At 50.3% G+C, this 12,778-nt stretch overlaps 1 protein-coding gene across 2 annotated transcripts in view; it reads right to left on the bottom strand.

Annotated features, from left to right (window-relative positions):
- Positions 1–8,444, bottom strand: part of IGSF3 (immunoglobulin superfamily member 3) — a 101,443-nt gene extending 92,999 nt beyond the window's left edge. The window contains exon 1 of one of the 2 annotated variants that reach the window (XM_052794370.1): positions 7,960–8,444. In XM_052794370.1, the coding sequence (XP_052650330.1) occupies positions 7,960–8,002 (43 nt within the window). In that variant the 5' untranslated portion in view covers positions 8,003–8,444. The remainder of the gene's footprint in view (positions 1–7,959) is intronic. The other variant, XM_052794369.1, reaches the window with a different exon arrangement.
- Positions 8,445–12,778: the final 4,334 nt, after the last annotated feature.

The raw sequence follows: 12,778 nt of genomic DNA on the forward strand, positions 1-12,778 counted from the left end.
AAGGCTGGTCCCATTCATGTAGGATAAGCAAGAGAGCTTGTGCAGGTAAGTAACACCATAGAGCTCAAAGTAAAAATCAATTTTCTTCTTTTCCCAACACCAAGAGTGAAATCAATCAGGGCATAGCAATCTCCTCTACACTACGCTCCCAACATGTATAAGAAAAAAGCAGCCTGCTTGCTTAATGACAGCAAGCAAAGCCTCACCCCTAACACTGCATTTTTCCTCCAAAAAAATCCCATGACACCTTTTAAGCCACTTTCTCTACTTCAAGGAGCTGAGAGCAGAGACAGAGCAACTTGCCTACAATTATATCTCAAGTCAAAAGAAAGCACTGGAATTTGCATGCTGTGACTCCTGCTGTAGGCGCTGGATAACACTGCAGGCATAAAGGTCAAACCCTTCAGCAGGAGCTCTCAAGATATTGTCTGCAGGCCACAAGCAGTCAGCAGAAAGCTGGGAGATGGCACAATGCCAGCCCAGTTTCTCTTGGTATCCATGCCCTTCATTGCAAAGTGCCTTAGCACCTGGCAGGGCGGTTAAGCAATCATCCCCTGCAAGACAGAGCAAACATCCCTCCTCTGTAATGGGATTAGACAGCAGAGTAGGAAGACGGGGTACAGGAACCTCCAGGAGAGGAAAGCAAAGCTTGACAGTATATTCAGGAGGTGGAAGAAGCTGAGAACCAAGGATTGCATGAGAAGGGAGGGAGCAGAAAGCACTGAGCCAGGGAGATGAAATGATATGGTGAGAGGGGGCAGAGTACTTTGAAAGCACACCAGAGATAAACACATTCAGATAATTGCTTAGAAGGGAATAAATATTAGTAAGTACTATAATTACCTTGAACACTTTACAAAGCTGTAAGAAGAAACATGACTAGAAGAAGGGCTGGCACACATGCTTGTTAGGAGCTCCTATTTCAAGCTACCAAGAAGTAACCAACAAGGCCTGACACCCAGGCTGGTAATTTCAGCCTGGCAGCCAGCCACAGCGCTTTGGCTAGATCCTAGGTACTGGGTAACCTGAGTTAATAAGTGCCAGATTCCAGCAGTACGGTTTTCTGTAGTAAAGAGCTTCTGGAAGACTTTGGGCAACAAGCACCTGCCTTTTCCTGTGGCTCTTACTAAAGGTCCAGCTCCACTTTCAGAGACATTTGGAGGAACCTGGGCAGATTCCTATGTCCCTGGTGATGATGCTGAATGGAGACAGAAAGATTAATCCAAGAAGTTAAAATCTCAATTTATCTAAGCAGCCAAATCTTCATACCTGCGCTGTAATGAGAGATCAGAGCCCTTCTTTCCCTGAGAGGCAAACAAAATTTTTTTTGCTTTTTGGGGGCTCACTATCTCATCTTCAAGCCTCCATTTCTCTAAAGGCTTCAGAAACCATCCATTTCACACAACAGTCTGGGTCAGTGCTGAGCCCCTCTCAAACACAGAACAGACATTTAGCACTACAGAGTCCACAGAAAAACGCATCTACCTCACCCCATGCACCCAGTTCCCTTCAAAAAGCTTATCAACTTTTGTACAAAGCCCAAAAGCCATAAAAGCGATGATGTGCCTCAGGCAGAGAGATCAGGGATGCAGCAGCAGGGTGGGGAACAACCACCAAGCAAGCAAACAAAAAAAATCCCCAGAAAACCCAGATGCATCACCCATTCCCTGCTATTCCCCTGTAATCGCGACAACTCCAGAGGGGAACACATTTGCTGGGAAGCAAAGCTATCCACTTTTGTGTGTGGAGTAGGGAACACCAGGTGAACAACACCGATTCGACTCGTGCCACTAGTTAAAACAAAACAAAACTTAGCAGTGCTACAACAGCTGTACGTCAAAATCACCTCCAACCACGTCAGACCCCGATGAGCTGTTTTGCAAGGGCCAGAAAAACAAAACCCAGACACCAAACCAAACAACCAGCTGCCCTGTGTGCTGCTCTGCGGCATACGCCCTGGATCCCAATGGCAACACCTTTGTTGCCAGAAACTGCACAGGAATCTCCTTATTCCTGCACTTCAGCAGCAGCCTCAACCCTTCTGGACTGGCAAAGTCTTACGGCTGCCAAGATCAGAAGAGACAAGGAGAAGCGCTAGATGATTTTTTGAGTCCCAAATGGAATCAACAGCTTGGTAGGAAAGGAGAAGTCGCCCAAGAGGGGTGGTAAGTACACTGCTCAGGAGCAAGAGAACAAATAGGGATGGATCCTCACTATCTCCGTTTCTTTTGTACTCGGGAGTCTTTGACGCTTTAAAAGCTATGGGTGTGGTGGAAGGCCCAGTGTTTTGTAAGATCCATCCTCTAGAGCCTGTTCTCATCTATTTTTCCTATCAGTTGGGTTCTTCACCTTCCTTCTCCTCCTAGTGCTTTCCCTTGGCTCATCTTTTCCCCACTTCTCCACTTAACAATGGGCCACCTCTTCCTTCCCTGTGGACCATCGCCCAAAAAAGAGTGGGAAATGGACCTGGAAACACCAAGGAACCACCAGCAGCAGAGTAAAATCAGAAAGAAGGAGCCATAGGAGGGTATAGGCAGTGGCTTCAGCCAGAAACTGCAGATTAAACACTACACAGGACAGAGCAGGCAGCCTCTGTCAGGAGCCGGTAACAGTTAACAGAGTGGCTGCAGTCAAACACTGGACTCGCCTCAACCATTCGGCACGGCTGAGCAACTGGTCACACGCCCTGGATCCATGGTACCGAGGCCCTGGTGCATGAACAGCAAACTGGGGTAACCCAGCCAAATGAATTCACTATGCCTTCCAGCCACCTGCCTCCCCATCACCCCCCCTTCCCCTAGGCCCCCCATAAACATCTGCAGGACCATGTGAAAAATGGATCTACTTTCAAATCAGACAAGCCCCCCAATCCCTCTATGTATTTACTGGTTTTGCCAAGTTAGTTTTCAGACCAAGCAAGTCACTCCAACCAGTTCCTCATGTGAGCACCCTGGCCTGCACCCTCCCCACACCGGGCAGGAACCAGCTTGGAACAACTCCTTTCAGGAGCAGCCCTGCTTTTTAGCGTTTGCGCAAGTATTGTGTGGCAACAGTACAAGTCCTCAGTGTCAAAGCCTGTCCCTTTTTGAGAAAAGCTTCCTGTCACTTAGCTCAGACGGTCTGGTTTTGTGCTTATGTTCAATTGCTTATTGAAATGTGACTTTAGCAGCAACTAGAAAGGCAAGATTTCCTCTTGTCTCATTGCCATTTCCTAACTAAACCTCCTAATGACAAAAAGCTTACTAACACACATCATTTGAAACATGTTCTTAGTAGGCTGATGGAGACAGGGTGAGCAACAGGTTAGAGCTGGAAATGACATATATGCATGCAGACATCCTAGACCCGCCGAAGGCAGCTGCAGACCCGATTTCTTTGCCTTGCAATTTGATCAAACCCCACTTTGTCAGGAAAGGCTCCATTTTAGCCTCTCCATAGCTTATAAGAAACAGATGCTAAACGTCTCCTAACATTCAACCAGAGAACTATTCCTTAAGAGGATTTTATATGACTAGGAAAGAGATGCCAATATAAAAATGGAGTCAAACCCAATTTAGCAGGTTATCATTAAGGAGTATTTAGCAACTTAAAAGCCAGAAGGCAAATCACAATACTGCAGTTTTCCAGACACTGGCTGGAGGGCCTAAACGTTCTTGATACCAGTAGACAAGTCAAATCACGAGCAGAGGAACCGTAGCAACAAGAAGAAAACCGAATTGTGCTCGAAAAGCTTCCCCCTTCCTCTCAGGCAATTTTCCTGGTGCGCTAAGTTTCTGGCTAGGGTCTGCAGAGTGCTAACTATCAGATAGCAAAGAGCACTCTTTCAGGTTATAGCACTCTGATTCACTTGAGTTAGACCAACTAAAACACCTCTGGCTTCATACTAGACTGTATAACCTTTGGGTCAATAGTTGAATCCATGACTGATTATGCAGGGGTAAGAAAGAAGCCAAGAGAGACCAAAAGGAAGAACTTTAAAAGAAAATTTAAAAAACCCCCACAGTTTTCTGGTCCAAAAAACTCAATAAGCCTCCCAAGACAGAAGCGATGCTTTCCCTATTACCTTCTCTCTCCTGCCCCCCAACCTGTGGTCTGCAGTGCTGTTTATTCTGCCTTTCACTTTATATAATGGGTCTGGTAAAAGTGTTCCAAGTACACATTCGATTTACAATAAAAACTGCTTTAATAAAGACATCTAACTCGACAGAAGGTCAACTAAAAGACGACAATTCGCATAAACCAAAACCTCCTGTGTAAATAAACAGGATTTGCAGGAGCCTCAGGATGTCAGGCTGTCTAGCCAAGACTGCAGGGAGGGAGTCTCCCCATGAAGAATTACATTTGGGGATGCGCAAGAGCGGACCCTGCCAGCCCAGCACCCATGGACCCAGCAGCCTCCCACCACACTCAGGAAACCCAGAGAGCCGGCTGAACCGCATGCAGAAATGAGGCAACAGCCAGGGCCATCTGCAGAGCCCCTGTGCAACATTCTCCAAAAGCAGCAGAGCCACAGCCCACCCCAGCACACTCGGGATCAGTCCAGGTCCAGCACCGCACACCACGGTGATTTAGAGGCAGCAAACACAGGGGTGAGGGTGACAAAAATCGGCTTGCGAAACAAAGCTCGCGGCAGAGGACTTTGGGCAGACACAGATGGAGAAAGCACGATCTTGGCCACTGTTGCTAACAATGCATCGAGGAGCAGATGAGGTGCCAGCAACATTCCTGGGCCGCTAGCTTTGGTAAACAAAAACAACCCCAAACCCCATGTGTGCAAACACCCACTCTGCCGTTTTCTCCGTCTGTTCTCCTCCAGCCAAGCAGCCTTCAGCTATATTGCATCTAGGCTTGTGTGTCAGCCACTGACCCCCTCAACCCCTGCGCCAAGGCAGGCAGCAGAAGAGCAGGAGGATGCGCTAGCACAACACCTGAGTGGCAGTCAACTGCACACTGCTGCTTCCAGCCAGCACCCTTTCACCTCCAGGAGACAGGCCTGTAAGATCATCCCTTCTTTCTCCAAGAGTCACCTCTGCATCGTTATTTCACTCCAACGTGCCATTTACAAGTGAGCTGCAGTTTCTAGACCTTACGAAGGCTCTACTCCCGTCTAGGAATCGCAAATAAATCACCAATTACTATGCACGAATAGAGAGAGGAAGAGGGTAATGAGTCTATGTACATATATACATATGCAATGTTTGAACACAAAGAGCTGTAAATTGCATTCACAGGTGGTATTCTGGAGACTGCACGAGACTCAAAAGCAGAACTATTCATAAACCAGTCACCGACATGAATGAATTCAGCATTCCCCAGAAGCCTATTGCGTTTCCTATATAATACGCTATAAATATGAGGAGTATCAGACTTTGCATCCCTGAAAAAAAGAAGGTAAATCTTGCAACTACACACAGGATTAGCACTGGCTGGCACAAGTATTAATGGTCTCATAGCTGCATGAGGATTATTTACAGCACTTGCTCTATTTTCCCGTTTTGTACTTGCTGTGATGAAGTGCCACTTGTTTAAAGAACCCTGCAACAAACACTGCAGCAAGAGGGGAAAAAACAGCAGATATCTACAAATGTTACACCCACGTGCCAGATGTGGGTTTTCAAACCCTGGTTTTTGCAGTTACTTGGATTCTGGTAGCTAGTTAATGCTTGATGTATTATATTAAATCATCCACCGGCTCCTTCCATAACCACAATTCCTCCTTCAGCGATTCCAATGAGTTTGCAAAAGGATAAGGAAAAATTGAGTTGTATTTCTTTTTCTGCATACTCAACCCATAGTACCTTATCCATATATTCTAGCATTAACATTACTTGTTTGGAAACTAACAGCCCTTTTCTAGCCAGTCACAGATTTATGTTATGAAATAAGGCTTTTTACTCCAGCCCCTTCCCCACCAAGTCAAATGATGCCTCAGCTTTACAAACAGCAACCTAAAGCACTTCTGTGCAACACGAGGCTTTGAAGCAGTCACACATTCTCACTTTCGTTAAAACCAGCAGCTGGCAAATGCAGATCAACTGTCTAAAGAAATCCAGGTGAAAAACACCAAAAGAAAGCAAACTTCCAGCATGCACGTGGTACACTTCATCCCCTTAAAAGCAGCCTCGCATTTAACACAAGGAGGCCGGCACAATTTTTTTTACAAACTAGGTACGTCCACAGGATTTGGGGACCGCTGAAAAGCGACCGATTCTCCAAGTGACAGAAGACACTTCGCAGCTCATCCCTCAGGGAGGATGAAGGCACGTTCAAGCCAGTTTTCGGTCAAACCCAAAAAGCCAGTTTCTGCCAAGCAAAGGGTCGGGGCGGCCTCGGCAGCCGGCCAGGAGCGGGGTTAGCACCGCCGCGGGGTGTACAGCGCAGGCCTGGAGGGTCCCACTTCTGTACCGCCGCGGGAAGCCTTCGGCAAGACGATGCCCTCTGCTGCTACGCCGCCGCATCAGCCGGCCGCGCTCCGGAGCGGCGAGCAGGCAACCGCTCGCTCGCTCCATATTAGGAAGCCTTAATCCAGAATGGTGTTATTGTTCTTCAACAGGAGAGATCGAGCGTGCGAAGACAAGGCAGCAAGCGATTGCCATTCGGCTATACTCATCTTGCGGGCTACAACGGACTGCCTGTACTCGTGGAGCAAAGTCATCCTGAATAAACTTAGCTTTAAGATGGCTTTTTTCAGGGAACCCAAGGAAGAAAGCTACTGGTTAAGGGGAAGTTTGAACCTTCTCCAAAACCATTTCAAAGAGTCATCTCTCCTTCCTAAAGACAGACAGAGAGCATGAAAAACCACACACACACAAAGTAGAGACATGGAAGCACAACGGCAATTCAAGTAAAGGTGTTGTTTCCAGATTGGTATAGCAGGTATATGACAATTCTCAAGCCAGTAAAATTGCCAGCCTTGCTGCTTCTTCCTTCAACAGCATTAATGCAGCAGAAAACCTTACCAGTGAAAAGGCAAATCCAAACAACTCCAAGGTTGCTCTGCTCTTGTGCATGCACAGGCATAAAACAGCATGAGGGTGCCGTACTGTATTTTCCACAAATGTCCCCACCGACTCATAGTACTAAGCCAGGCACACGGGCTGCCGCAAAAAACGTAAGAGGCATTTTAATTGTCTTGTATTCTGCTTTTCCCGAATTTGTAGGAAGGGATCCTGCATTGCTACAGCATCTCTCACCCAACAGTGGGGTCCCAAAGGACTTTACAGAACTGCGTACAGTCATACCCTGGGCAGGCACTTGTGGGATGGGACAAAAACACACGTTTAACGGTTCACAGGGTACAAAACGCAGGCAAAAAGAGAAGGGACTACAGGAGGAGTTTGGAGAGACAGCACAAAGCAATCAAATTGCATTTTACGACAGCAGGGACTGTCTTCCCTCTACATTTCAACGTACTCGTCGAGAGCCGAGAAGACGACTTCGTTTCTGCAGCCTACCTTACCCCAGGCATTTGCTCTGCCTTCATTGTGCAAGCTCAACACCGACCCGTAACTCCCTACCCTTACGATTCCCCTCCGAGACGTCCCCTGACCCCAGCACGGAGCAGCCCCTGGCCGGCCGCTCGCCTTCCCAAGTTGACGCCGGAGCCCGGCGCAGAGGAGGTGCCCGTCCCCGCCGCTCCCACGCCCCGGCAGCCCGCTCCGGCCGGACCCCGCGCCGCGCCCCGGGGCTCGCCGAGGATGGTCACCGGGGTATTGCAGGTGGAGATGAAACCCTAATTTATTTTATATATATATATCTATATATAAATATGTATTTATTTTTTCCCCCCTCTGGCCGCAGGAACAGGGCGGGCAGTGACAACTCCCGGGGGGAAGGCGCTGGGTATTTTCGGCAGGGGTGACCCTCCCGGAAGCCCTGCGAGGGAGGGCACCCGCCGGGGGTCCGGTCCCGTCCCGTCCCGCCCCGCCCGGGGGACCCCCGCCGGCGACCAGCACTTACCGAGGAGGAGCAGGGAGGCCAGCTGCGGCCGCAGGGTCCGCATGGCTGCCGGGGCGCGGGGCGGCGGCCGCCCTTACCTCCCGCCGCGGAGCGCCGCGGGGCGCCGGCTCCCGGGGCAGGCGTCGCGCCGGGCCCGGCGGCACAAAGGGAAGGCGGCGGGGCCGGCACGGGGAGGCGCCAAGGCGGGCGGGGGCATCGCCCCCGCAGCGGGGCGGCCGCCGCGCCTCCCTCCCCTCCCCGCCGCTCCGCTCCGCTCCCCGCCGCTCCGCTCCGCGCGCCGCCGGCTCCTGGGGGAGAGGCAGGAGGAAAGGGAGAAATCGTCTCGTCCGAGGCGCGGAAAAAAAAAAATACGGGGAAGGCGGGAGGGGGTGGGGGTGGCGGCGCGAAGCGACAACAAAAAGACCCCACCCCGAAAAGTTATAAAAATAAGCGGGGCGCCGCGCCCCCCGGCTTGGCCCCGGCCCGCCGCCCTCACCTGCCCGCCCGCCCGCCCGGCCGCTCGGCGCTGCTGCCGCCGCCGCCGCGGGGTGCCCGGCGCTTCCTCCGCGCCGCCAAACTCCTCCCCCAGCCCGCCCCGCCGCCGCCGCCCGCTCCCCCCGGCGGCGGGCGAGGGAGGCGGGCAGCCCCCGGCCGGCGGGCAGGGCGCGCTGCGCGGCCGCGGAGCCGGGCGGGGGCCGGGGATGCCCCGGCGTGCGGGCTCTGCTGGGACAGGGGTCGGGGAGGGCGGCGCGGAGCGTGGCTTTTGGAAGGTCGTGGGGTGGGGCGGTGAGGCCGGGGTCGTAGAAGAGCGCAGGGATAAAGCGGGTTCCTTTGTTTTGAGGGAAAAAGAGAGTCCTCGGGCGCTCCTCGGAAAGGCGGCTTCTTGGGCAAGGGCATAAATGCTCCCTTTTATTCCCATGCAAACCAAAAATAACAGCCGGGCTTTCCAAGTTTCGAGAAACTCGTGACCGTCCCGCTGCGATGCGCTGTTACCGAGACCCGAATCCAAGGCCGGTATTAATGCCAGGTTGCCAGATGTTGTTGGCACTGCTGCAGTTGGGATGCTGCCCAGGCAATCAACACTACATGTGTCAACGGCAGAAATGCATCAAAAGTACATCCAGGAAACACTGAAATGCATAAATACAGCAACACTGGGGACTGGGTTTTATGCTGTTTGTAAATAAAAGATGAATGAGAAAGCCCTTCTCAAGGGTGCAGATGTTCAAATGTCCTCGCAAATGAAAGCCCCGGTTGCTTGTTTGCTCACAAACATAAGAAAAGTGGCCAGGAGCGACAGCAACGGCAGAGTGAGGTACCCTTCCAGTGCTCCGATCCTGCAAGGACCCTTTGCAGGAGACCCCTCCGCCTCCACACAGAGTCCCTAATGAAGTCTTGGTGATACAAATGCAGGAACCCAGCCCTTCTGTGCCACAGAAAGGCAGAAACAAGCACAATCCCAAGCCGTCTAATAAAAGATGCCAAGTCCTTAGAAGCTGTACCCAGCAGAAGTCAGAAGCTGTCTGTATTACCATATGGACTCACTTCCCAACGTGGCTGTCATGGCAGATGCATTGGTAGCCAGCTCCTAGTGACCCAGCAAATTCTGTTTCTGCAGGCTAATAATGTTAAACTGCCATTTTCGGAGTGGGAGGTTTAATTTGCAGCTTTGTCGTGCTCTCTGAACGGAGGAGCCAAAGAACAGAATAATCAGAGACGTGGGAGTGAAAGGGTTAGCATTGTATTTGCACTGAAAATGAAACTCACGCTTTGGCCCTTAAGCTTTAATTACATCAAGACTGCCTTCAAGTGAGACTTGGAAAAGGAACAGAGGTGATGATAAGAGTTGATAGAAAATACCAGTCTATTTGCCTTTTCTCTTAGGTGATTTGAGGGCTGAAATGTCATCCAGTGTAATATTGCTCAGCTTGCACAGTATTTTTCCCATGCAGTCTCCTATTGTAAGTCCTCACGAGCAAGCATTGTGGGGCTACTTTGAAGTAAACTTCCAGCATCTTTAAATGGATGCAGGATAAAGATCATTTACTCTAATGCTTCAAAAGATGTATAACTAGAGAAATAAATAATAGCGAAAGAAAAAAAGGCAAATTAAGAAATACAGGGCACAAGCAGGAAAAAGCATTTTTTTCAGGACAAACCTCAATAAAAAGGAAGCATTACAGTTTGGTGATACAAGAAAGCTAGTCTAGATGGCAAAGGGTATAGACCACAGGCCCACTACATTCCTATACAGACAAATTATTTCCATCTCCAGCTGGAGAGACGGGGAGGAAAACAGTGGCATGATTCAGGTGAGTTCCTGGCACAGGTCAGGGACAAGCCAGGAGCAGACCCCTGGTTTCTCGGCTCTGAATACATTGCTTTCGCCAGCGGGGCCTGTCGCAAGATAATGCAAGATGAATTTGGGTGCATTCTTGCTATTTCCAGGCACAGTGTGACTTTACAGTGTACGAGCCTAACAGGAGCATAAAAATGCCCTGCAAAAATGTTATCAGATATTCACTAAACATTCACATCCTCTTCTCAGAGCTCTTGCAGGGTATTGCATTAATGCATAGTAACAATAAAAATATAAAAAGACCATGGAAATGACATTATAGCATTATAAGATTAATCCAATTCCAGTCAAATTAGATTATAATAAGAACTGTGTGTGCTAAAGACTATTAATGGGAACCTGCGTTTCAAAAGCTTCATCACCTTTGTGCGTGTTCTCCTCCCTGACCCCAATAATAAAAATAGCTCGGCATTCACGAGAGCGCCCTTCTTCAGAGGACTTCACAAACACTCTCTGGTCTTTTGAGGAAAACATTGGCCTTTCTTCTGCATCAGTGGGGAAACTGAGGCTTGGGCAGGGCGGCTCTCTCAAAAAGCAGCCAGCCCTCCCTCAGGCGTGGCTCCAGCATTTCAAGCTCCTGCGGTGGGGCTCTGACTCCCTCTGGATGTCTGTCCATCCGCATGGTTTATTCAGGCGGCTGGGCGGGAACGAATGCCACAGTCGCCTCAAAGACAAAACCGTTTCAAGCACAAGGTTACTGCGAAGCAGCTCTCCAGGAAGACAGATCTGGGCTGCCTTGTACTCCCAGCACAACTGAGTCATTCAGGAGCGCCATCCTCAGCAGCAGCCGGATCATTTTGGTCGGGCCACGCGGTTGCTCTTTGGCAGCGGGATCGCTGTAATAGCTGGAGGCAGATGGGCGTGACTCAAGCAATGCTGATGATATACACATTAGGTCGCAACCCACACCGCCGCCGTCTTTCTTGTTGCTCGGTCACTGCCAGCAGTCTGCTCGGGCTTGCTTCCCCATTGCTCGCCTCGGCAGGCAGGGGTAGAGGCCGGACAGTGGGAGCTCACTCTGCGCAAAGGGGAAGCGATCCCACGTGCTGCCGTTCGCTGAGCTGCTCCGTGCTCATACCGGGTCACAGGCACTTCATGTCAGCCCTGCCTTTTCTAGCAGGACAAGTGCAACCAACAGGCGCCTGCAGCCCGGGCGAGAGGTGAGACTGGGCGGCTGCTGTGTGGCCAAGGGCCATCACAGCAGACGTCTCCCAAACCTCTGGGCTGCCAGAGGCTGCCGTAATACAACAGCTGCGACCGAGAGCTGCATCCTTTGCCCTAGGGAAGCAAAGTGACATCAACACCCAGACTCTGAATATGCTGCTCGCCCGATGTGCACAGGCTTCCTGTGACCCACAGCTGAAGAGTGAGGTTAGACAATTGTCTGGCCCTCAGAGAAAAGAGGTTTGGCAGAAATGCAACATATGTACATTATGAAATAAGAATGCCGGTCCTTCTTCAGGACAAAACACTGCACACCCTCAAGTACTGGACCCAGTGGGTATTTACCCTGCTCCTCTGATCAGCAGGCAGGGGAGAGAACAAGGCCCAAGACAGATTTGCAACCTTTAGATTTTGGAGCAGGCGGTAACCTGCGTGGCTAATAGTAACAGAGTACAGCAAAAAGGGGACTGGGCTCAACCAAGCAAGGCAGGGGCCTGTCTTGTTTTCAGCAAGGCAGGAGACTCCTGACTCCTCCGCAAGTCAGGAGGAGTGATTTCCTTCCTGTACGGGAGGAAAAGACATAGGGGGGGGGGAAAGAGGAGGGGGAGATTTAACTGCAGTTGCAGGAGTGACTTCCTCCCTGAGGGCAGTGACTGGCCAGAGCTGGAGAACAGTTTTAAAAGGCTGTATCTCTCAGAGAGGCGTGTGCGTGCATCTGCATCCCCCTCCTCTCAGAGGCCACCTGAGCGTTTCAAATCAAGCAATCAGAATCAAACCATCCAGAAACAGAAAGCACTTTAAAAAAAAAATTGTCCTACGTGATTTGCCCAAGATCACGCAACACAATCCACAGAATTCAGGGTCTTCTGGCTACTCCAAGCCTGAAGATGTGCTTGGTGGAAGGTCACAATCAGGTCAAAGCCCTGCTGCCACATTGTGAAAGCGAGAGGAGACACACCTAGAGCTCCCGGCTAAAGTGGGGAGGAATGGCCAGAGCCATTTAGTTTGAAACATTGCCTAAAACATTTTCTCCAGACCTTATTTACACTGTGAAGTTTCAAACATCAGTTTCACCCAGAGGAAAAAAAAGATATTTATATTTAATGGCCAACATTTAAGCTCCTTTAAAATGAGCTGAGAGGTTGCAGTTGGAACAGAGAGAAAATCCTAACTGCCCTGGCACAAAGCAGCAGTGCTGCCATTTCAGGGAAGCTGGCATCTGTAACTAGACTGAGATTTTGGGTCTAGCTCAGGCTAGATTGCACCCCAGGACCAGTATGCCAGTCTGCAGATGGCACCGAGGCAGTTCCTAGGCAG

The sequence above is a fragment of the Harpia harpyja genome, chromosome 8 (assembly GCF_026419915.1).
Source record: "Harpia harpyja isolate bHarHar1 chromosome 8, bHarHar1 primary haplotype, whole genome shotgun sequence".
Taxonomy (NCBI): Eukaryota; Metazoa; Chordata; class Aves; order Accipitriformes; family Accipitridae; genus Harpia; species Harpia harpyja.